At 34.4% G+C, this 27,520-nt stretch overlaps 1 protein-coding gene across 1 annotated transcript in view; it reads right to left on the bottom strand.

Moving 5' to 3' along the window:
• LOC133329041 (RNA-binding protein Musashi homolog Rbp6-like) overlaps positions 1-27,520 on the bottom strand; it is a 128,435-nt gene that overhangs the window by 19,062 nt on the left and 81,853 nt on the right. Inside the window, exon 3 of the mRNA XM_061537539.1 lies at positions 5,989-6,070. Within this exon, the coding sequence (XP_061393523.1) occupies positions 5,989-6,070 (82 nt within the window). The remainder of the gene's footprint in view (positions 1-5,988; positions 6,071-27,520) is intronic.

The raw sequence follows: 27,520 nt of genomic DNA on the forward strand, positions 1-27,520 counted from the left end.
ATGTATATTTTAACCATACATACGAATGGATGGAAAGTAAAATTTTAATATTTTCACAAGGTCCAATCAAAATGTAATTTTAAAAATTTTGCCCAACCAAAATAATTGTACATTCGAAAACAAGACAGGAATATTCCCTCTTAAAGTTCAATATACTATGGCATTATTTTCCGAAGGATTAGCGGATTCTTATATAGCTGCATAAATTGCTACTGTTGTTATTGACACAGCATGTATGCGAGCTGTTGTACAATTATTGAAAAAATCTGGATTCAATACATAGTCCAATATATAATAATATATTTATAAATATTTTTATGGCTAAAGCTGAACCGGCATAAACTTATTTTACACTTATGGCTAAAGCTGAACCGACATACACTTATTTTACACTTACTCTGTTGAATTTCAAAACATGAAATAACTATTGCCTTTTCAACAATTTTGAACTGTTTTAGCTCAGATATTTCAGAATTCGGCTACAATTTAACAAAATATTTTACACAATTTTTATTATCGCTTTCTTTGAAGGATGGATGTCATTCGTGAGTTGAACATTTTTTCATTTTTTGAGTAATAATGGAAAAGATTTATAATTTTTTTAGAATATTTGGTTAGTATAAATAAATTCAACTTGTAGACATCGTATGTTCCCAATATGTTTTAAATAGACATTGAAAAAAAATATATAATTATAATACTGATCAACTCTTTCAACAAAGCCATACCCTGAATAGTCAAAAGATTCACAAAATACCAATGTTGTTTCTGATTTGGTTAACATAAACGTTTCATTAATTTAATTTTGTATATATATATGGGCAATATTGCCAATTTTTTAATATTCCATTTTCAAAAAATCAGCTTTTTTGTTTTTGTGGCACATCAACGATTTTTGGTACACATATAGAGAAAAATGTTCTGACTCCGAAACCGTTCGCGATCAAATTTTTGGTTGATGCGCGCAAAAGTTATCGAGGTTTTAATTTTGGGCATAAGAAAAAAATCTTAAAATTACGCCGTTTGTTGTATTGACCAAAAACGTTGAATACATTATAATAATCACGATAAAGTTGCACATCTTCGCGAAATATGAGAAGAATAATAAAAATATAGCAGATTACATCAATATTTTCATTATATTAATGACATACACACATCTACAAATCAATTTAAAAATATCAACATTATCTAAACACCATGATGAATCAAATGATATCAAAATCACACAAGTCCGTGTAGCGGTTTCTAAATCACAGCGGCAACAAAACAAGATATTGAGGAAAAATATTTGTTTTTGGTTCGAAAAAATAATGTCATCATATTTATTTTTTTAATTGTATACATGAAATTTCAGAAAAAAATGTTGGGGTTATTCTGCTATTTTACCCGAATTTCGCCGAAAAATTTACACATATATTATAATAATAACTTTTTGTGTATAAGTATACGCCTTGCGGATTATATCAAGACCCTTCCGATAAATCTTAGTATTCTATAAATAGGAATAAATCTTAAAATAAAATAATATTATGAAATATACATTTTAAATTGCGTGTAAATCGCGTAATTCTCAAAATCATTTGATGCGCATGCGGTTTCCAGGAAGTACTGAAGTTTATCTTCCAATCCATATATATTTTGCGAAATTTCATTTGACGGCTAAGATGTGCCGCACGTTACATTGAAGTACCCAAATAATCGTAAAACGCGAATAATTTCCGAAAACTCCATATGCCATTAACGCGCATCCGATTTCGGTGTGCACCCTAAAAAAATACATCGATCTATACCATTTCAATGTGGTCCATTAAGAACCATGGATGTGCCAGCAAAATCTATTTTTGAGATAAATTGCGTACATCTCTCTTTCGGCTGAAGTTTTTAAAGTTATCTTTTCGAAAAAGATCAAAATCCGTATGAGGTCATTTATTGAAGCGGAAATGATACACAGAAAACGCAAATAAATCCGCCGTATTTTCAAAAAAATTTTTTGCCAAATTTCGTGTTTTTGGAAGGCCAGTTCCCGCCGTTCTAGTAGATGGATTTTCACGAAGAAGATTTTATATCATCCGAAACGTAAAAAACCTTATTGATCGCGGGTACCCATGTCATTCAGTTGACAGATCTAAAAATTTGGCCCGAAAAATAGGTTTTTTAGAAATTTGATCGCACAAAATTCGCACCTTCGGATGAGTATTACTCTGAAGCTGTGCATACTACATACACAAAATACATATCAAATTACGCAGATTCGCGACTACAATAATCTTATAATCGATTTTTATAAATTCCTGTTTGCGTATTAAAGCTAGAAGTAAAATTAAAAAAACACTCAAAATCGAGCTTCAAAATGTCAGCATCATTTAAAGGTAGATGCAGTGAAAATTTTGAAAAATGATATATAAGGGGCGTAGTCTCCATTTTGTTGGCTTTTAGTTTTATTTTGACACGAAGTCCGTGCAATGAGTGGCTTAGTCACAAATCGATAGAGAACATAAAAAAACTGGTTCGCCTCAACGTGTTTTTACACATTTTTTTACATTAAAGTAGACACAGCTTCCACCAAAATAAAGTTTGGAGGTCAATATCATGAACAGTTTGCAACGACAGTTCAATTTACCCAAAACTATTCACTTTTTTTCATATACTTAAGTGATTCCCGAGTTATAAAGGGGTGAACCTCCGCTTCAGCTATGTTAAAAAATTGGCAATATTGCCCATATATTGTTTTTGTTTCTCAACTAATAAATTCACAAGTATACTTATCATACCTACACTCTCGCAAACATCGTTCATTTATACGACTACTCTAAAATATATAGGTGTTGTACAGTTTAGTGAACTGTACGTCATTTTGAAGTCAGATAGTCAAATGGAAATTGTTGCTTTCTAAGATTTTTATTTGTAAAGTGGATCATAAAATGTGTTATATAATACCCTCACGTAGTGTGAGTGCATGCCTGCATCGTCATAGAATTTTACGCTGTTCAAGAATATATATACTTTATAGGGTCGGAAATGATTATTTCGATGAGTTACAAACGGAAAAACAAAATTAATATACCCTCCATACTATGGTGGAGGGTATAACATATACATACATATGACTACAAAATACCAAATTGCAGCAAATTCGATTGAAAAACCAAATTCGAAAGTACCAAATTTCAGCGAATTCGGTTGAAAAACGCGCCCAAGAACCCTAAAATACCGAAAATTAAGGGGTAACCTTATGTGGGGTAGAAAGAAAATGATATCGCTGCACACAATGCGTTTAAACATAATTATCTTTAGAATGCATTCAGAATATTTCTTGTCTGTGAGTATTTTTGAGTGATCGTAAATAAAGACCATACATGTGTCCAAAACCAAATCTATTTACACATTCAATGTATGTATTTGAAATGCATTGTACTTCTATGTATTAAAATGTAGGTTTAGAATTAAGAAAATATTATAAATAAAATGAGTTCACCTCGAACCACGGAACCATCAACACCGTGCGTTTCTTTTTTCTCTAGTTTCTCCCGTCGCACATTTGTGATGAGATCAGGAGTCATCTCATCAGGTGTTTTGGCAATAACCCCAATTTCCCATTAATCCAATTTGACATTTGTTTAGTCTATAAACTAAGCCATTCATTTCATTTTGTTTGCAGCAGTAACAGCCCTACCGTTCAATACATTTCCCCAAAAAAAAAAACAAACTTTTACAACTGACGTCGTATAGATCACACCAACACCACTGCTGTATGGTACATAAAGGTGTTTGGGTTAATACTGTAAAACGATGAAACATTTTTATGAAGTTACATTGTCGTTTTACAGCGATTTAAGAGTTTTATAAGTACGACGAAATGTTGAGACATGACAAGCGAAATGCCCAGCGAAAGAAGAAAAAACAAAACATCAAAGGACACCAACAATGAAAACAATAACAACATCTTCTATAGAATGTCGACAGCTATTTCAGCCAAAAGGTGAGTGCAGAAAAAAAACAATAACACTGACGAAAAGGTACAAAATCTACAACAATAAATACAAGCGGGACCGACAACTAACTGTAAGGAGGAAACGAGGCAAAATTCATTGATAGTCCCCTTAAGTGTGCTATAAGATTGTAACACCAAGCTAAATTCTAAGTGTATGTGTGTGTGAATATTCCACAGTGTGCGTTGATAAAATAAAATGATTGCTGCAGTACCATTTAATAAGAGAAACTTGATGTCGCTTAAAAGAATGTTTATGGAAATTTTTCACTTAAACTTGAGCAAAGTAATAAATGTTTCAACAACGGCAGCAACACCCGCATCAAAATCACCAGCAATAGCAACAATTTACTAAAGAGTAGATGCAATATACACCAAATCCTCTCAGTGGAATAAAATGTACAACAATAACAAAAAAACAGCTACACAACTGTAACGAAGTGTGGGATAGAGCTGAGGTGACGCAAGACGTTCGGTAAAGCAACAATTTTTTCCACTGCCCTTGCACAGTTGACGGCATGCAGGATGAGTAGAGGAGAAGATACTGAAAACAAATAACAAATTAGAAAACTTTCAAATAAAAAAAAAAATCAAACAAAACTTTATGTACACTTTAACATTCTCGGTACATCTTCGGCATCACCTACTTGGATCTTGACACAAAAAGAGGAAAAGGGTCTTGGCCTTCGCAGGTGTTTGGGGACGGTTCGACCGGGCCAAACCCTCACTCATACACCGTTACATTCGCACGTTCATTCATTTATTTATTCATTCACCATGTCCCCCTCTCTCTCTATCTATGTATGTGTGTGTGTCTTGCTTCACTGCCTTAAATGTTGAAGTACACGAAAAGATCAAAAAGTACCAAAGTATGGTTATAAATCACCGAACGAAGTAAAAGTATCAAAAGAATGGAAAAACAATGTGAAAATGTTTTCCACCCAATATCCATCCAGGGAAATTCTCACAGTCGTCTCGCACATATTCAAAAGTGCCAACATTATTAAACGTAATAAAATATTGTGCTAACAAAATATTTCCAATTAAAAAAGATCGAAATGCAACAGCTGGTAGGTGGAGCCATGGGGAGGACACTGAATACCGTCAATAGATTGAGTTTGAATAAATTGGAGCACAGATGGGGGGATAGATAGGTCAAATAATATAAATATTTTTCATATTAATTTTGTAATATTTAAAATGTTTCTTTTTTCTATTGCAATATCTCATTTCTTATCAGAGCAAATATGTTGAAGCGGATACGATGATAAAACAATGTCACTACTAATTAAATAATTAAAGGTCCCAGGCTTCAAAAAGACATTAAAGTTAGTAAAATTAACTTTAAAAAATGGTGAAAATGTGGCAGTCAGTGTTTGTAGAACTAAACGATCATTAAACCGTTCTGAAGCACCATGTCGGGCCGCAATACATAAACAAGTAAAAAAAAAATCATCTTTGCTGGGACGAGATAGTGATGTGAAGAATACAAACCATACATGTAGCACAAAAACAATTAAGAATAGTCCACATTTAGCCCAAAGTGTTGAAGAAACTCATAATTCCTCACCGCTCTTTGAAATTGGTCAGTCCACAGAGAAATGCATTTAATTAATTAAAAAAAAAATCGAATTATTTTTTAACAATGCTTTTACAAGTTCATTCCTCCTAGCCAAATCCCTGCCTAAATCTATGGTTAGGGAATTACACATATGGAAATATCTACTGAAAGATAGCGCATATTTGGGAATAAAAATCTAAAAAAAAACACGAATCTTCAGCGAGTGAAAAATATTGCCTGAGAGTATTCGATGTTTTGAGATTAAAATACATTTAAATTATTAAGTAATTGCCCAGTCTCAAGAGAATGAAATATTCGTTAACTTGGAAATATATTATATATCTAACTAAATCTACTTTTTTGTTTTATTGAAGATAATTGACTTGTCAATCATGGAGCCAATCATGGAGTCCGTTGAAATTGTATACAAACTTACCTCGACCGTCGCGTCGCAGGATCTTTCATAACCATAGCCTCAGAAATTGCACCAAAGCGGCTAAAATAGTCTTTTAAACTCTCTGTAATGAAAACAAAGTAAACAAATAGAAATTAAATAATTACTCAATACTAATAAATATGTTTATTTCATGTCAATAGATATGTTTAAATTATGTCGATGACATTTATTTTTAGTACAATAATCATCATTTGTCCATTTCATTCAATTTTTTTTATATATATAAACATCTGGGAATACACAAGACAATTCGCCCAATAGACAAACTCATACATCTGCTGACAATGGCTTTTTAAATGCTGGCAATCTCAGCGAACTAATACCAATCTGACACTATAGATGCATTCATTCTCCACACGCAACAATTATAGGAGACTCGTTTGCCCCATCGCACACATTGCCACTTGGCAAAATATCCATCACTTATACCCCCAATCAGTAACCAACCACCATGGGGAGAAAAAAACTCACAAAACTTCAAATGAGCCCCAATCATCATATTGCAATGGTCGGACTTGGGGTCGTATATAACTAAAATAATACATCATAAATCTTAACGAGTGCACAATAAAAATTCAATAAAAACAAACGCAACGCGTGGCATTATTGTGCGCCGAGTTGTTATTTTTTGTTGCCGCTTCTCGCCAATTCAAATTGTACAGCAATTGCATAGGGATGTAGACAGACCCTCTTCTGCGCGCCGTCTGGCATTGAAACAGCATAACGACACTTTGCAAGTTTAGCCATCAACGCAAGTGACTGGGAAAAAAAACTCGTCCATTAAAAACCACTGGTTGCATAGCCAAGGGGGACTTCAATGGGAGTCAGTAGTGCTGTGTTATTGTCCGGGTTATTTCTTTTTTTTCGTTGAAGTTGCAAAGGAGCGGACATTTATTTAAAATAAGATTTACAGAGAGGGCTCGCTTAAATGGTTCACTTAAAGAATTAGCTTACTGAATTGCAGATTTTAATATTAATCGTGGTGGCATGGAAGCTGAAATGCGGTGCATAATATCATAGTGCGTTGTATAACAAAAAAAGTTTATTTTAAATCCAACATCTTTCATTATGGGACATAAAGAGTAATTTGTTGCTAATTTTTACTTGCAGGGTATCGAAGAAATCGGAATCTATTAGCTGAAAGACAATAATTGAACATAAAAATGCATTGTTGTTAAATGGTGGTCCTACATAATTGCCATAGAACATGACCGATCCTATCATTGGAAGTTATTTTGATTGATGGTCCATAAGCCTTAGTTCCGCAAACAATAAGTTACAGAAGATCATTAAACTGGGCAAATATTTTCTGGGAAAAATGAGGGCGTGGCCACTTTTTTCATGATCGAAATTTGTCCTGGTCTATCGACAAGCTTCAGAGGATTTGGAATCGGAAACTGGAGTAGAATTTTAGTAATAGTGAGATTTTTTGGGCCTTTCCAAAAGATTAATTACATTCTACCAGAATTGGTAGAACACCTCAAGACTGTACAGAAATCCTTTATGTCGTTATGCCTATTCTTCTCCCCAGTTCGGTCATATGTAATAAGCTGCAGTATTAATCCGATATCGCTGTGTATAAGTCCTTGTCTTCATTGTAGTATGCAAAGATTTAAAGAACTATTAGGCTATCCACCATAGAAACATTCGCCTATCCAACCTATTTTGAATGCAGTTAGTAAGTTTCTCTGGTCTTAAAGAAAATCGAAAACAATGTCTCGATCAGTTGCTCACGAACCCCCCTCCATAAACACACCACGCTCCGTCTCTGATTATGTTTGTATTATTTATATTATTATAAAAATTCCTACATTTATCGCCATATGTTTCAGTTGGTATTAGTGGCGTTTCTTTTGTTGCATTTGTTGTTGGCATTGTATTATGTATGGAGTCGCGTGATTTAACTTTTAAAATGATAATTATGTGCAATAATAAAAACGATTTATATGCTTATGACAGTTTAAGCATAATAAATTAAAACATGACCGAACAAGCAAGCGAACGAACGACTGCCATAGCACGCGACTAAAAGTCAAGCAACTGCCAACTGACACAAAAATCGCCAGTGTCACTATTTATGGTAACACCACCATGTTCACATGACGCTGGGCCAGGACGAACAAATTGCACAGTTAGTGCTATGAATTTTTGGTAGAGAGGCGATATGAACTAGGGCCTTAAAAGTAGTAGGGAAATTCTTGGGAAGATCTAGAAAAGGACATTAAATAAAAAATGTCCTCTTCTAGATGGAATACCATTGTTTTGCATTGCAAATATTCAAAATCATATTTCGTTGTATATTGTGAATGTATTTATTTGTGGAAACTGTTACTTTACTTAAAATGTGTAATGAAATTATACCCAACATGTAAAACAAAAAGGGTCACATACACTATACATATTGTCGTACAGCATTTATCCAAATATGCGTTTTTTATTGTAATAAGGAATGTTTGCTTTGATTATACACGAAAGGGTTCATCGGCATGATGAGCATGATCTATAGTGTGTGGGGCCCTTAAAGGTCCCTTACAAATAAACTATTCGATTCTACTCCGAACATAGACACACAGATAGATATTCGCATGTGAGTAGCTATGTTTGATTTCATTGTTAGCGGTTAGCGTAATAAAAACATGTCATTACAAATTGACATTATAAAAATTAAAACAACACCAAAACAGCAGCAACAACAACAACAACTATGCATAACAGAATGTCATTGCCATTTAGGCACAAATGAATGAGGCTGAACAAGGAAGGGCAGTGGTGTTTTTCGCTTACAACTTGCAATTCGCTCGCTCTACTTGTTCTGCAAGTAATTGATTGTTTTGTTGATTTGCCATTTAAAAGCGTCACATACATGCACAACACAGCCAAATGGTCATGCACGCATACAAAGCAGCTAAAAGGATTAATAACGGCAAGGGTTGTGGAAAATACGACTGGCTAGAGGGAGAGAGAGTGTGGAAGTAAAGTGAAAACAGGTTTTGGTGTCTTGTATTAAAGTGGGTGGATTAACGGTGGTTGACATGTGTTAGGATTTATTTACAACACGTGCGGTTGACGACTTCTCCATTCTGCAACCCTTCTAGCCATCCCCACCTACACCAATCAGGTTATGTACTGTTCTTCCTCTTAGCATATTATATCACGAATATTGGGGTACTGTGTGTGTCGTGACTTACGGAAGCGTAACACAAAACAAATAGAATAATTTGAGGTTAATTTTATAACCAGAATTTGTGTTGCATTTTTAAACAAATGTTACAAATTTGTTCAAATTTTTAATTGAAGTCTGGTTTGTTTTCATTAATATTTAAAGAGAGAAAGTTGAGCTCACATTTTTTGCTTGATCCACAAGGGAAATACATGCATGTTGTTTCATTTTTTTAACCCTTGCAGTAGATTCAAAATTTTGGCAAAGAGCTTCCGGTTTTAAGAAATGTTATGTTCATATATTGTTTTCCAAAGAAATTTAATTGTGTACAATCTTCCTAAAAAGTTGTCCCCGAAATTTAGTTCATAATTTTGCAGATAAAAAACTTTGGAAGAATAAAATTTGTTGAGAGCTCGAAAGAAAATAAATAAAATCATGATTTCTAGGCTAATTAGAGCATGGGTATAAAACGATCAGCAATCACTAACATCTCACACTAGCAGAAGTATAGCAAGGAATGGCGGAGGTATTACATTTAATGGTTAAATTCAGAAGTATTGTGTTTTTTCTTGTTTTGAGCATAAATCACATGATCGGATTGATTTTTATATTCACATAAAAATAAATTTTGTTCTCTTCTTCAAATAAATTGACGCATCAAAAATCATTTATACTTGAAATCGAGAAACTAATTCCGCTCTTTGGGAGTAACTCAACCGCTGTACTGGTGTCCATGGACAAAACAAACCTAAAATCTTCCCCTCAAGAAATGCTGCAAGTTATAAAATTTATTTCTAAAATCACAATCTCTGTGTAACATATCGCATTGACAAATATTCAATATTTGTGCTGTAATATGTTCGACATCTTGGACACATTTTCTTCTTTCGATGTTTGTTTTATTCTGCAAATTATTTGCCAGTCAGGACAAGCAACACAAATGTCAATCATGAATTGATCTGCTGTTGGTGTAAATGCGTCAATATTAAAATTTATGTTTAAACCCTCCACCCCCATCATTTTGTTGATGCCAGACTTGTGTGTGAGTGTGTGTTTTTGTAACACCTGATTTCGTTGGATTTGATGGGTGAATGTCATACAGAGTGGCATTACAAATAAATTCTCAAATTTCTTAATCTTTTTCTTCTTTTTTTCCATTTGTGATTTGTAATAGTCGGATGTTAATCTTTTGCATACTAAAACAGATGTTATTGGCACCTTCGTTTTCATTTTGTTACAGCAAATATTCAGTATGTGGGGAAGAAATACGGTTGTTGCAAACCTTTGTAACACCCCTAAAATTGTGACCTTTTTTTAAAAATATTGGGAAATTAGTTGTTAGAATTTGGTTGGACACTGAGGTATGGAAAGTCATATTTACAATATTATACTAAATGGTGTAGTAGTAAAAGTTTAAAGATATTTGGCGTTTCCCTGAATTTATTTAACCAATGCTAAGAGATAGTAAAGGTAATACATAGTAGGTAACTACATAGTCGCCGCAAACACCAAAACCCTTTTCTTACTTGTTTTCAATTTACATTACATTCCAGGAATATTGAATATCATTCAACGTTCCCGGCGACCCCTACAACAGATTGAAAAGTAGTTTCATCATTACTTACAAATGTCAGTGTTTGATTTAATACTTATTTTGGAAACACCAAAGAGAAAAGGCAAAAGAACACACCAACTAAAGAGGAACAAATTTCAATATTTGTTTATTACTTTTATTCGCTTCATTTCGAAGGATATTTTATTTCACATTCGAGTATTTTTTGCAATTTGTTTGGTTTTATTATTCCATCCGCTAAATCATCCGCCCATTCTTTACACTCACCCAATAAATCCCTTTGAATGTTGGGTCATCTTCTGCTTCTTTTTCTGGGCAGAGTATTTATACACATTGTCGAAAACTTTTTTGAAAAAAAAATAGTGTTTGATGTTGGACTTATATGAGAGTCCTTTGCTAAACATATTCGAATATTTATTTATATGAGAATCGATCAAATTTATAGCTGTAGGCGATGAAGGGTGTTTGTTTACAATCTTACTTTGGCTATCCGTCTTGTTGCCACTGCTTCTTATTTCACCACCACCCCCATCTCTCGCAATCGAATCGGTTATTTGGTAGCACGAAGTTGGATTTGTTTATACTCTTTACACGTTTCTTATTACGGACATTTCAACTTAGCCAAAGTGTTAAGTGCACCCAAATGAGAATCCTGAGACTGGATTCAACACACACTCACATGACTTCTAAACCGTTGTCCCACACCCCCCTGGCAGTTATTTGGTTTTTCTTTTGAGCACGGAGATTTCTTTCAAGTCTAGTGGGAGTTGAATGTCTGCCTGCAACAACAACAACAACAACACACTTTGTCTTAAGGATTAGTGTCAATGTTTTTTTTTTCTTATTTGCCAATAAACGAACATATGTGCTCGTATGAGTATGTCGCACTGTGTGGTAGTGAGTGTGCGAATGATGTTTTGAATAGCTGTATTATTTATTTTAGTTTCGTCTTAAAACACTAATGAGACACACTTTACCGTTGTGGATGAGCATTTGAGCAGAAGGACACACCGTTCAAATCCCCAAGGTGGTCAACAGGTCTGCAAACAATTTAAATCTATGCTGGCTCCTTCGTGTGTGTGTGTGTGTGTGTGTACATATATAGGTGCTTTGGAAAAGACGAAAGCAAATGTCTGTACATTTTTCACATTTAATTGGGATGACCATAGACGGATGTAAGTAGCTTTGAGAGCTGTATTCGTATTGATCGAGAGGATAATGAAAAATAAATTAGCACCTGTGCAAAGGCAAGGACATTCCAGACACCAATTCTGTAATTATTTTAACAAACTAAATTAATATATTTTCCAGATTCATAGAAGTGAAATAGTAAAGTGAATGCAAGAGCCTTATTTTTAGAATGACGTAAATTTTGATATCAATATTCATAAACCGTAAAACTGGAATAGATCAGAGTATCATTTTGCATATTAGGCTTTGTGAGCGTGCAACGTAAATAAAAATTCTATATTACTTCGATTTCTGATTTTTAAATATTTTGAAAATGTAAGTTTGATTTAAATAAAAATTCTATACCTTACTTCGATTTCTGATTTTTAAATTAATAGTCTACTACTGAAATGACATATTTTGGCATAGTTGTTGTGTTGGTGGTAAATTGTACCCCCATCTAATGTTTAAAATTGCTGCCAAAAAGGATTTTTTTATAAATTTTTTTCAATTAAAATAAGAAAATACAATAGTTTGTTCCTGAGTAATTGAGTCGATTTTGTCATACTATGTTAAATTATTGTAAAATATTCTTATGTGTGTGTGTGTTTTTTTTTATAAATAGCTACTTTTTCCAAAATGAGAAGAAAGAAACCCAAAACGAAAAATCTCCAGTCAGTGCAATTCTATAATAACCACAAAAGAAAATAGCACACTTTATTAGCGAAAAATAATTTACAGCTGTAAAAGTGATAAATGCCTTTGTTTTGCTTAAAGGCAGGCGGCAGGCAGCATCCCAAAAAATACTTGAAAACGACCACAGAAACATTTGCAACGTCTGCAACACTCAGCAATCGACACAACAGAGCCAAGCGAAATTGCTTCAGCCACACACAAACGGAAGAGCAAAAAAAAAAAAAATACAAATTTCCCTCTCCAACGCACAAAAAAAGATGGCCAGCCACTTGCCTATAATTTCGTTGAAATGCGCGTTGATCCATGAAAAGAAACTAGCAGTGATGAGAATAGAATACTGGCTGGTTGAGCCTCTGGATGGCGTTAATAATGATGATGTTGCATTTGCAACAACGATGGGTTGTACTGCAACGTCAACAAATAAACAGTGTCGTGTATCTTCATTCGTCACCAAAGTGGCTGCAAAAACATTGCAAAAATAACAACAACAACAACAAGAGTTCAACCATGGACTGCTGGAAACTGGTGTATTGAAAGTGGAGATAAACAAACAGCGACTAGGGTGTCCACTACTTGCTTTACGATTATGGGCTTTAGAGTGCCAATAATTACGAGGATATAGCTGATAAGGGTGGTAAATAAATGAATAAATTTGTGAATTTATAAAAATGCGATAATCGATAATATCAATAAATGCGTGGTTATCGATTGAAGCGAGTTTATATAGGTTTCCGGCAAATTTGTTCCACTTCTTCAGGTACCTCTCCAACAAAATGAAAAAAGTAGAGAGGAAAAAATCAAGTAACAAAGTCTCCATTGGTCAGTCGTAGCCTGTGATATATATACAAATGATTTTCTCCATATAATTTTCTTCTATATATTTACCTAATCAAAGAAATAACAAAAATATTATTAGGTTTACACATTTTAAAACTAAAAATTCTCAAAGCGTAATAATATCGAAGATATCCTCTCATTTCCAAACCACCAACATGAGCATGGCGTTTAATTGCATGCTTAAATTTCCGTTCAGTACATTACAACAGTAACAACAAACAACCGACGACCAAAACGAATATTTCTATGCGGGAACTTTGCCAGCACTTTAAGAAGAACAACAACAACACCGACAACAACAAAAAGAAATAGCACAAAATGCATAGCACTTTGGCCAAACGCTAATAAATCGCATAAATGCGGTGGTGACCAGTAATGAATGTGACTGTCCCCCACAAGCTGACAAACACGCACACATACACAGAGTCAAAACAAACATCTCTAACAACAAGTTTTGTCATGGCATATATCCAAGAAGTGTTCTTTTCTGTTTTCCCAACGTACCAGCATCGAGAGGAGTGCAACAATTACTTTGCGCCTTTGCTCACTTTTTCATGCTGTGTTAAAATGCATAAACTACGACCGACCAACTGAATTAACTGCGCGAGAACTCATCATCGCTAATGTTCAACGCTGCCTTGGTTGCAATTCAGATGGCTGTTGAATTGCATTTTTGTTTTGCAGGAGTGGGGGCAGAGGCACTTTGTACGCTAAGTTACATTTTGTTTACACGACATAAAATTTAATTTCAATTTAAAATAAACCGCAGAAGACAATCAAGAGCAGCGAACGTAAATGACAATCGCAAATTAAAACAAGCAAAAGGCCGACAAAAACAAATGAGACGAAATTTATTTGAAGACAATTTAATTAACAAAATGTGAATGAATCGATTGTCAGACAGTAATTTACGAAAAACTTAATAAATATGCAGCCTTGCAAAACCTTTGTGTAAAAACTGTGGTGTACGAACTAATGTAATTTTGGAATAACTCTTTCAGACCCAAAGACATTAATAATTTGTCTGATGAATTTGTAAAAAATTCGAACCAGGGGCCACATGTTAAGTTCGAACTCAACTTATGTTATTTTCTATGTTCTAAAGAGATAACAAAGCAATACGAATACTAAAAAATTAATTAACAGGTCCACACAATTTTTTAGAGAATCAAGTATAAACATAGGTTCTCTTATAAATGGTCAAATCTCCGAAATTGATTAAGCTGGATCTTAAAGAATCGATACTTCTTTAATTATTGTATTCTTATAGTCATTTTATATGATTATGTCGAAAATTTGTTGAGAACCAGTATTTCAGGCTAATAAGATGCCCGATCCGACGCAAACATTTGATGGATTTGTAAAACGTTACAGATGAGATAAATTATTGTATTGAAAATCCCTACAAAAGCAATACAAAATGCACTGTCTGGAACCTGTCTGGAACCCATCCTACATAATTATATTTTATAATGTATTCCACGATGTTGTTTATATCCAAATTAATTATGTTCCCTGTGACATTTTTTTCAATATATCCCATCCTATTTAATTATATTTATGTTATATACATATTTTTTATATTTTAATCAATATTTGTAAAATAACTTATAATACTATGGCTGCTATTTGAGTAGAAGCTATCCTTCCTTGTTATAACATCTGTGTAGATTACATTTATATTATTTTTATACCCTCCGCCTTATGGCTAATGAGAGTATATACACTTTGATACAGTAAAAATGTGCCTCACCATTTTAGACCTTATGTTTCCTTGAACCAAATCCGTTTCAGAAAATTTAGAGTTGATTATCTCCGTCTGGCCGGCTGGTGTGGACGATAACGCTCGAAGGGAGTAACCGATTTCATCCAAACTTTCCACATTTTAATATTTCTTCCAAACTTAGCTTAAGTTCGAAGATGGGGATTATCGTCCACTCCTCCTGACCACAAAATGGTCAAAATTTTGCAACAGAATAATTTTGCAAAGAATATGTCAAGTAGGAAGATTAGATCCATTAGTCCACTCCTTCTGGTACCTCCCCCGAAAACTGGCCAAAATTGTACAAAAAGTTAAATTTTTTATATCATGCGAACGGACTATCCAAGTTGAACCAGACCTTGTACAACCTATTATCTTTAACAAGCGTCGATGAAGTCCGAAAATCGGACCCATTGGTTCACTCCTTCTGGAACCCACCCCCAAGATGAAATATTAAGCCTCTTGGTAAAAACATACCTTATATATAAAGCTAATAATAAAACCTGTGTGGAAATTTCATCGGAAGTGTACAACAAGTACCAAATTTACTACAATTGGTAACTCGGCGAACAAATTCAAACAGAATCTAGATAATTTTGGCACATTGTTTCCGAATGTTTAAATGTTAAATTTTGAAGAAGTTCATTTAATCTGAAGCAATTGATTTAATTAAATATTTACAATGTTTTTTTAAGCCCACAAGTTGTACCAAATAACTCAATGTTATGTACGACAATACGATTGGAAGATAATAATTCACATTTCATATAAAAAATAACAATTCACATTTCATATAAAACGCACTTTTTACACAAGTCTCTTCACTTTTCTCCAAAATCCCGACATTTGACATCTGCGTACCTGCAATCTCAGCCACCACTTTCATTGTCTCCTAATTGTTTTAATAAAAGTAAAAAATCCATTACCAAAATCTACCGTGTAATTAACAGTCATATATAGAGATGAGCTTTACACGGAAATCTCGAAAAATTGGAAAACATCCCGAACAAGTAAAAATAAAATTTATAGCTTGCAGCCGAAAATTTAATAACAACTTCCTATTTCACTTAAAACGACTTTTTTAAGGTTCGTAGCAAATCAGTGTTCGCTTCACACCCAAGGACATTCATTGACAATTTTCATCCCTGAATGTTATTGCAGTCATCTAAAAAATTGATTTAGATTTAATTTGAAACGAGCGCACGAAAGGACCCAATACGTGCATCGTTGTCAGTGTGTGTATGTGTGACTGTGACACTGTGTCTGTGTCAAAATCTATACAACAGAATGCTGATAGGAAATGAAGGTTGTCTGCACGAATTAGTCGTCAGAAATTAACAACAACAACAGCAGCAAAAAAGACGAAGCTACCAACCAAATTAAAGACGTTAAAAAATCTATAAAAGCACAAAATCATAAAAAAACAACCTATTTTAGTTCGTTCGGTACCGGCCGTTCGGCTAGGGTGGTGTTCAACGCCGCCAACGGAGGAAATCAACAGCTAACAGCTGTCGCCAACGGAAATCTGACAAAGTAAAATTAAAGTGACTGAATGACATGGTCGTGTCGTCCTTTTTTCTGTTTTCTGCTCTCAACTTCCGCCGTTGTTACATTCCAGTCATCCTGCCAGCCCATAAATTTCTTCTCTCCGGGTCCTGTTTCTGGCATCGGGCTGAAGGCGACAGCAGCACGAATGACATTTTCTGCCACATCTACCTGACTTTTCATTTGTTATTCAAATTTATGTAGTTTAGAGCTGATTTAAAATTGATGTCTTTCACTACTTGGGCAACATCATCCTCATCGACAGGCTCGACGACATCCAGCCAGTCAGCCAGCAGCAGGAGGAGCAAACCCCATTTGAGGAGTTCTAGAGGCAGTTGTTGTGATTAAAATTATAATTAAATGGCGTAACGTCTGGTAGCGCCCCCGTTTTTTCTCTGCTTTGGTGTATCATTGAAGCTGGCGCGTGTGATGTTATTGCCGCAGGAGTACTGGAAAAACACATTTCAAAAGAGAACATCAGGTGTCATCCAAACCCGAAAAAGAGTTGAGATGGGAATGTGCGTACCATTAGCATTTTTGTTGTAAAACGGCAGGATACATCAAAACCGGAAATCAAAGGAAGCAATGTTTGCAGCCAAATTTAAATAATAAATCAATTTTGAAAGTTATTAAACGTCGGTGTAAATCAAATCACATGAGAGGTTTATTTAGATAGCTATAAATCGCAATTTTGTATTTACTTTAATAATTTCACACAACATTACAGAACATTTCGAAAAATCTGTCTTAAATAACATTTTATGCTTAAAAAAATCTTCATAGAAATGTCGTTTGTTATTATTCTGTTTTCGTATGTTATAGAATATGAGGACTCTTCAACAGAACATGATTTCGGAATCTAGATTCATTTTCAGTGGAACGGCTTATCCAAATAATTTTATGAAATATGAATGCATTTCAGGATTGTGTAACCCAATGGAATAAATGTCGATCCTTTGCTTGACTGGATTGTTGGTGGCAACAACATTAGGTTCATGCCACCAAGTGTTCAGAAGATTTTCCAAGACTGTTGGAATAAAATATATTTTTCTAACATAACCTCATTGTGGCATACACGTTTTTTACTTCGCTTTCATTAAAAAAACACAAATTATTATTTTACGAAAACTTATACGAATAAACTATACACCGATTTTTTAAACACTACGGAAAACTGTCATTTACTTGATTAATAAGTTCATCATTTGAGCTGGCAATTTCAATTATATCGGAAAATTTTCTGCTGAATTTACGCCAATTTGTAATTTTTAACAATTTCTATCGATGATATTTAATCGATAAGATTTAATTTTAGAAGTTTTTTAGGTTTAACTATTAGACATCCAAAAATAAAACATTTTGTGACAGGAAAACAATACATGTCGAATTGGAAGAAAGAATTCTTAAAATTGCTTCTAGAATTTAGGAATTAAATGGCTTGAGCGCAATCAATCATTCGCATATATTCCTTCATTGCCATATAGATGCTATTTGCGCAGAAAACATGCAATGTTAACATAAACATGGACCCTACCAACAATCCTCCCCACAGCATGCAAACAGTGCCTTAAGTAAAATTAATTAGGAAGTTTTTGCAAAATGAAATTTGAAGAGGTCGATAGGAGTCAACTGCTAACAAAATGTTTCTCGTGTACCCCAACTACCCACACTCCGCTGCTTTCCCCACAGCATACAATATAGATAAATTGTGTTTTACCCCTTTCATTTTCATCAAATCACTTTCGCCACACACAAACGCAAACTCACGAACACACACGCATTGAATCAAATCTACGGACATTGAATCACACAAGAATACCAGCAAACAGCAAACAAAAGACGAAAACGACTGGGAAGATGGAATGAAGATGAAGAAGAAACAAACCCACACACACACGCACACAACTCAAAAGAACTCTTCAACATATCACTGAGCTGGCTGAGATAGATGCTCTTTTCAATTGCAGACGATGTCAGCAATTGCTCGGATTACGTGACTGTCATTACGATTCAATATTACACTCGTCGTATACAGTTGCAAGCGGGCGGTACACAAGCACGCACACATACACACACACACACACAAACGTACCTAAGTATGTACGTACTTCACAATGGCACATACGCAACGCATACAAACCATTTCAAATCTATAGATTTTCAATTTCCGTTTCCTTTTCTCTTTCCATGTTGCAATTTTTATTTTATTTGACTTTGTTCTTCAACGTTTTGTGAAAGCTTATGGAGTTGTTGTTCCGGCTTGTACCAATAACCATTCGATTTGTAACGGCTGGTGTGGGTAAGCAGCATTGTAATGGTTAAAAAAAACACACACACACGCGAACAGAATGAGGCTGATGAGCGAATAACGCTATTGCCGAAGTCGTGCACAATGGAGTTGAATAAGTTTTGTGAAAATACTTGATATCCTATCGCCATAGCATTTAAACTAGAATGATGTATCCACGTGACAACGGATTTCGAAAGACGCTTAAAAACAAATGAGGATCCTGATTTTAGTACCAATGCCAACCCTGAGAAAACCTTTAAATATTGCATAAGGTTTTGCATTATAAAAGGTAAATTTGGGCATCGAATGGCTACGATAAACAATTTAGCAATCAGCGAGAACCGGATAATGTTTCTGAACTCGCTAATACCTTGCAAATCGGCCCATCTTCTTTTACGAGGATCAATATAACAATTATATAATAACAAACATATTGAAAATCAGATAATTTCAGTAATTGGGGCTTTCACAGTGGTTTTGGAGAATATGGAGGAGAGTTTTTTCATAAAATACCAACGTAATTTTTCAACTAATTTACAATATATATTTTTTTATACCCTAAAACGAATACGCCAAAAAATCCCATTGTGCAGTATTAACTTACAGTAAAATAACACGTGTTAGACACTCAGCTAGCTAGCCAGTCAAATGAACAAATATAAAAGTCAACTTTTGTAGGGCCGACGGACTCGGGATTCGAATACGAGCAGTGCACGTAAAACACGAATTAGAAAATAAATAGCTTAGGAAAGACATATTATCGACATGTTTAGGTTACAACGATGTTTGTATGACGATGTCTTGCTGTCTGTCATTTCTTCCGTCCGGGTAAATCGTTCGTGTGTTGCAATGATGCAGCATCGAAACGCGGTTCCGTCATGTAGCTCTGTGTCATATGGATTTGTATTTCATTGCCGGTGAATTCAATCGGCTAGAATGTTGGATACTATGCACTGAGAGTAAATAGGCAGAAAATTGGTATTACAAAATATGAGGTTATATGGACACACATAGGAAAATATTTAAATTAAACTGACATCGTAGTCGGTGGAAAAAATCAGTAACTAATGGTTATAGAAATGTGTTCTTTAAAAAATCCTTTGAATTAACACCTGATCAGTTTATTTAGAAATGTACTATAGGCTGGTTATGCATTTAAAACTGTGATATGAAAAATTAAAAGAAGACATTGTGAAATTAATCATTGCTTTAACAAATAAAAAATATTTATTTTTTATTTCTTTCAGTGTATGTCCCGTTTGCTTAATGATGGCATTCGTTATTGCTTCGCTGCGACAGCAACTACTTTTACTATTTTGTTGATGCCACTGCTATCAACAAGTTTTATACTGAAATATTAAATACATCATTGCCTTGTATCCCCCTCCCCTACCTCTACTTCTGCCGCTTTCCTCTTCGCTCCCTCCACCACAGTCATATGTTATGTCTGGTAAAGTGTCGAAGATTAAATGTAATTTGTTATAGATTGGTGCATCTCGAGTAGAATGTTGGCACAGTCGGCGGAAGAAGTTCTTTACTCTTGTAGCGCAGAGGAAGTCATGTGCCCAGAGTACAGACACACAAACACACACACGAGCACACATTCACCATTCTTCACTAGTATGGAAAACAGTTTTCTCTTACTTTACCCATACTATTGCAGTTGGGCGGCGTAAGCAAATAAATTGGTGATATTCCTTCATAGATTTACCTCTAAATCACTGCTGTTGACGATGAATGTGAGTTTTTGAAGAGTTAAGAACTTTAATATATTGGCGCTAGGAGAATTGATTCCAATGTATATCACTTAGCTCAACTCAGCCCAGTTGAAGGGAAAATAATTAAGAAAATACAAATATTGACAAAGAGCTTATGTCGTTTGTTTTCTGCAGGTATGCTCGATAATGTTTGAAGGAGATTTTTGTGAAAAATTAAAAAAATGGAACAATTTCCAAGGAGAACATGTGAAAGCGAATGGATCTGCAAGAGTATGTTTTACCAAAATATGTAGAGTATGTTTTACCAAAAAAGGGAAGTTGCTGATTGAAAACATAGTAAATTCCCCTAATTGTAATTGTAAAAAAAATTATTACATTGCCGCTTACAATCGTTCTTGTATCATCCGCAGACACTGTGTTAAACGATGACCAGTATTGCAAACTTAGTACTTTAAGTGCTATATTTAGCACGTTTCAAACTCGATGAGCATCAAAAAATGTGATCTTGTACCTAGCATTTTTTAGCATTTTTATTTTATTTTATTTTATTTTTTTAATTATTAAAAATATTGGTTATAAAATGGTTCAGGCTATGAGTTTGATTTTCCAATGTTAAAAAAGTGTCAGTACATCTGTAAACAAGTAAAAAAGTCTTAAAGTCCGGCCACTCAGAACTTTTTATACCCTGCACCATTTGAGTGTATTAACATTTTCTCAAAAAATGGTCGGATACTGGTTAGAATACATATTCGAAAAAAATCGGCAAACTTATTTTTAAATTACAGTCACTTCGGCGGGAAAAGGTTCAAAACTTAAAAGGCGCAAATGGATGTAATCTTTATATGCGGGATATGTTCAAACGTAGACATATGTAGAAAATTGTCCACATGAATATATCCTACCCTACAATAACCCAGAGAATAAGACAAAAACTTCAATATGAGGACTTTGTGCAAAGGTTCACTTTGATCATTTTTTTTAGTGTGAAGATTTCACACAACATTAAAATCAAAAGACAATTATGGAAAAATGTGACCTACGTCCCCTAATGAGAATCCAAAATAAATTACAGCCAATTCTACTAATTTCAATGGTAAGCAAGCACAAATCTGGAGATCACTTATATTTCTACGAAACTCAAGTTTCGGATCTCAATACCGAATATGATGGGTTCCTTTAGCTTTTGTATATTTCAATAGACTGTTTTAATACCCGTTATTGACTTAAAGCATAAATCTCTATAAAATAGCACACAAGGCATTGGCGCCCAACGAAAAACCACAATGCTTATTTACAAAGCAAATGCATATATATATTTATTCATCATTAAGGAACACACAATATTCCACTAATTCAAAAATCAACCCCCAATCTACCTATCCAATTTCATATCTAACAGTTTAAGGGCACGTTTCTTTATTTTGGCTAATAAAAGAGAATTAGTCGCGTCTTTCTGGATTTAATGGCAAATCTTTTGGGAAACAAACCCGTTTCTTTTATTGTCCTTTATTTTACCCTTTATTCATTCACTTCTCAAGACATTGAAAGAAATATACATTTTTGTATTGTTCTCAACTAAAATCAGTTCCGTTCTGCTCGACAACAAATAAAGCCAATCCTCAATTCATTTTAATGAATTTTACCATTCGCCGACATAACCACAAACCTGAATGAGTCCCTTAATAAAAACCTAAATCCCGTTTACAAATTAATTTGTAAACGTCAAATGGGCGAGTTTGGTCCTTTCTGGCATTGATTACTTGAGCGGTTGCAAATGAATATCTAACCAGATGTGCTTCTATGGTTTCTGATATTTATGTGGATAGGATGATGATGGCGAATGTGGAAATCGAACACACACACGCACGCATCCATAACTGCCGTGCCGAACATTGTTGTAAATATGAATGAAGTTACACAAAATCAAACAATAACAACAGCAACTGCGAGATATTCATCCGGCCGGCCATCCATCCATCCACAACATGCCAAATTTACAGAGTTTCAAACCGCAAATGTGTTCTGTGTCAAAACGGAAATAGTGCCACAACAAAATGCTTTCGAAAAATACCAAATCAACAAAACAAATTGACAGCAACAAAAACTGACATTTGAATTTGGCTTTACCGAGTGTGGAGCCCTCAAATCACAACCACGGCCATAAACAAGAAAACAACAGTGGCCCGGCCGCCGCCATTTACCTGAGTTGAACACCACAATTGTTCGTGTGAATGTAGTGACAATAAAGTACTACCCCCTCGAACCGCTTGCCCCGCATGCATCTGTCAAGCGGTTCAAATGTAAAGCGTAAAATAAATCCGGATTAAACGTCGAAACGAACAAAGTTTATTAAAGATTTTAATGAGCCACAAAACGGTTATGAATCATATACGAATGCCAAGCCATGCCGCGAATCCTGTCGCATTCAGTGTTTTGTATGAGTGTTGTTGTTGTTGTTTTTTTCCTGTCATATTTGTCATTTACATCTACAAGGTAATGGCACAATAAATTGATGTGTGCTCGGGTGTGTTCAGACACTAAAAATGAAATCAAATGAAAATGTTGTAGAAAAAAAAAAACAGAGTTAATAACAAGAAATGAAAATTAAATAAGGGGGTTGGTTGAATGAAATTATAGACTGCCAACCGGATTGACAGGATTTTGACTCATCATATTTTATTAGACAGTGGATGATAACATTAAAAAACAAACGTAAATATGAAACAATGTAATTAATTTCATTAAATGATGTGTTGGTTGTTGTGGTTGTAAAAAAGTCGAATTGGAAAAAAAAACATTGCTAGTCGTCTTTGAATCGGTGTAGGAATATTTTCGACGAGAAATAGAGAAGAATAGGAAAACTGCATTTTTCTTTCGTTATTTGTGAGCCAATCGAATTTGTAAGTCAATTCAATAACTTTAATTTTGATTTTGACATACATATATTAATTATCATATATTAACTATCTCTCAACAACTGAACATAACATTCCTTTAAATTTGAAATGAAACATCTCCACTATCCAATACTTTCACATTAACAAACATGATCATTTGTTGTTAAATGGTAAACTTCATTTGTATATAACACCACAGTGCACCGTTTGACGGATTTTTCATGTTTCTTCCCCTATGCCAAGGCATAGTTGCACCCTCAGGTGAACACAATATAAATTTGAGTTTATAAATTAAGGTTGATGTTCGTACATTTAACAACATCAAACTCAAGAGCAACGAAACCAAATTGAATTTTTCAAATTTCACCAGCAGGTGCTTGAGATTCTCATCCAAACCGACCTACAATCACACACATACGCTCACACACGCATACCCTCTTACGTAGTCATCTATACCGGCAGATGATACTCCTGTGGAAACTAGTGGCATAATAGTGGCTTTACAACGCTATGTGCCACTAAAGCTGATCTTAGTGGTGCTAGCAGTGTTGGAATGAAGAATTCCATAGAAATTCAAGCCCTTCCGACAAATTCTGCAGCAAGTAGTAGTTTCTTAAACGTTTTTTGCTTTTTTATTTATCGTCATATATGAAATTAATTGAGTTTGATGCTGCTTCAAAAATTGAAATGAATCGGTGAGGGAAGGTGATGGCAGAAACTGTGTGAACATAAATCGTGTAAATTCTAAATATGAATATTTTTGTCGGAGTAGGTGTAGCTACATGTGTACGAACATACATAGGTGCTGAAGAGTTATGAATATGTAGACAGGTGGAAGAAGTTGAAGGAATTATTGTGGTAATACCATTCATGTGTGAAAGAAGTTTCCAAGAATGTCTGCAACGTAACACTGTGGTTCGGACGTATGTGTTTTCTGAGATAATTACAAAACATAATATATAAAAAAAGTAGAAATCTTGACTCAAGTAATGTATGTCAATTGTATATTGTCTTCGGTCAAATGTCCAACAACATGTTTATGTTGAAATACAGGAACAATAGGAACAAGATATTACATATGCCTATATGACAGAGTAAATGATGTAAATCGGATTATTAATTTGTTCTTTCATAATTTTTTTTGATTGATCCAAAACTTTTCCAAGCGACCCATTTCTTTAGGTATAAACTATAAATGGTGCTTTTACACAACGTAGATAATAATTGAGTATGGAGCGCGGTTTTAAAATTAAAGTTCCTCCCTGATTATATATTTTCAAAAACTAATTTGCTTCAACTAGCAAATAATTGAAAACCACAGTAATCCGAGTAATTAATAAAAATACTGAAAACATAACGCCTTATGAAAACTTTGATGATGTTTTAAACAAGAAATATATATGGCACTTCAGGTGAAGATGAGAGTAATTAAGTGCACACCTGTCAAAAGGAGCGAAATACAATTTTTCTTTTACACTTCTTCGGCTTCTTCTTCTTCTTTGCAACCCAAGCCATAATTTCTCATTCGAATATTTTTTATGGCAATAGCATAAGCTTTCTTACAAATTCTAACCACAGGAGCATATATGGTTGGGAATTGAACATTTAAGCCAACATTCTTAATAGCACGCGTGGCCATTACACTCCTACCTTAATGTTGGTTGGATAGACAGTATCGGAGGGAGAAAAAAAAAAACAACGGCAAGAAAATGAAGGTCATTTACTTAACACCCAAAAACACCTGAGCTCAAAAGTTGCTTCCTCAGTGGAAAAAATACAAAATCCAACCAATCTTTCTCTCCTGCGAATGTTTTAATTCCTTCTCACTATTCAATGAATGATACCACACACACACAATGTACAACTCCCACCCTCTGCTGTGACCATCTACATCACGAAAAGAAAAAACTACCAACTCCCGTTCACAAGAGCAATACTAATAACTCATATCCATTGAATGCTTAATATTTCTATTTAATCGCATAAAAGTGGCATAGCCTCCTCATCTGCCTCTGCATTCGCGAAGCAAGAGCCCATGTTGCGCTGAGCCATAATCATTGCTCGGCCAAATGACCAAACTCATGCCGGAAATGGAAAAAAACGAATGCCGTTTAAATCCGAAAAATCTATCTCTATTTGGTACTATGCACACAATCACACATACACATTCGCAATGATAGTCGCCCATGTTAAAATGGTGGCAGAACATTTTTAGGAGCATCCGTTGTATTTATTTGGGTATGTTTGTATATGTTACGGACAAAAATGAACACAGTATTATCAGGAATATTCAGGATTTTCATGAGAGACAGAAGAATAAAGTATTGACTGAAATATCACATAGAAATGTAGGTTGTGGATGAACCACAATGGTATAAGGAATCTAATTTCAATAAAATAAAATAACGAAGTCGTTCTTTTCAGTCGTTCATCGAAATATGCGTGATTATTTCACTATAGAAATTATAGCAGTATCTGAAATACAACAACATTCTTCTATACAATTCATAAAACAGAGCGTAGTACCCCGATATGTATTACTGATTGTTCCAGCCCAAATTTGTCTGACCGATAAATATCGATGTTCAAAATATTACATTAATACTTCTGAATAGAAAGTGGTGCAACACAATTATTCATACAGTTTCTAGAGCACTGTGCCCCAATACTATCCCCTAGATACGACACATCCTCACATTGCCAAACACAACGACAGAAAAAAATTCTCTGATAAATGACCCGAAACACCTTTATCCGGACCATTCATCTGCCATCTCTACTGAAATATTAAGTGAAAGCTATTTATCATATATGTAAGTGAAACTTTCACACACACACACACGAACCCTCACCATGCCCTTACATTTGTATAAATTCAACAAATTCAGACATACGATAGGGCAAAAGGGGAGATTGGCCCAATACAAGTGAACCAGAATGAACAACGAACCAGAATGGTCGAGTGGTTGAAATTGTAGTTGTTGGTGGCACACTGAGGGTCAGATGGTTTAAAACAGGGCCGATCACTCGGTCATTCATAGAAAATTCATTTCAAAACCTGAATGTATGAACGAACACCGGCTGGGATATTGGTATAAGCATCTGTACTCCTGTACTGATGATACATTTCATTTTGAATGGGGCGAATCATATTAGGGTGGAATTACATTAACGATAACTGTGTGTAATGAATAAATGCCCGGACAATTAAAATTGGAAATTAGAGGGGATTTGTACTAATGCTGTCTAGCATGCAGTCATTAATCGGATTGATTAATTAAAGGTTTTTATATTGAACTATGAGTTAATGAAGTTACATTTATGGGAAAAATACATTGTATGACTACACGAAACGCATTACTTTATACATATATCAATAGCAGATAATTCCTATATAAAATAAATTACTAATTGATGACTGAGATATAAATAGGAAATGAAGCCATCAGAGAGGAAAAACACATTGCAAAGATCAAGAGGTGAGGAAAAATCACAATGAAAAATTGCTAAAAAAAGTGTCCCCTTACACCGAAAACTGTAACAAAATGTCTGGCTCTTGTGGTGATATCGTGATTATTGTTATTATTTCTTTCGTTACTATATACATCGCCTATTATGACAAGTCCCATCCTAATGTTCTTGAAGAGTAGTACATGTATGTATAAAATAGATATTTGTGAGGCAATTTGTAGGTAAATGTTACTAAGGAACGTTAATTTCAAACTGCAAGATTCAGGATTGCCATAGATTTCAAAGAGCAGCAAGTGCTAGTTGTTATAAAAATTTTGTCTTGCTTTGTTGTTCATAAAAATCAATTTCAAAATGATTTTATAAAACCTATTACTATTTTTATTTAATGTACT

This window comes from Musca vetustissima, unplaced genomic scaffold (assembly GCF_032173495.1).
Source record: "Musca vetustissima isolate MV318-11 ecotype Yass unplaced genomic scaffold, APGP_CSIRO_Mvet_v1 utg31629, whole genome shotgun sequence".
Lineage (NCBI taxonomy): Eukaryota > Metazoa > Arthropoda > Insecta > Diptera > Muscidae > Musca > Musca vetustissima.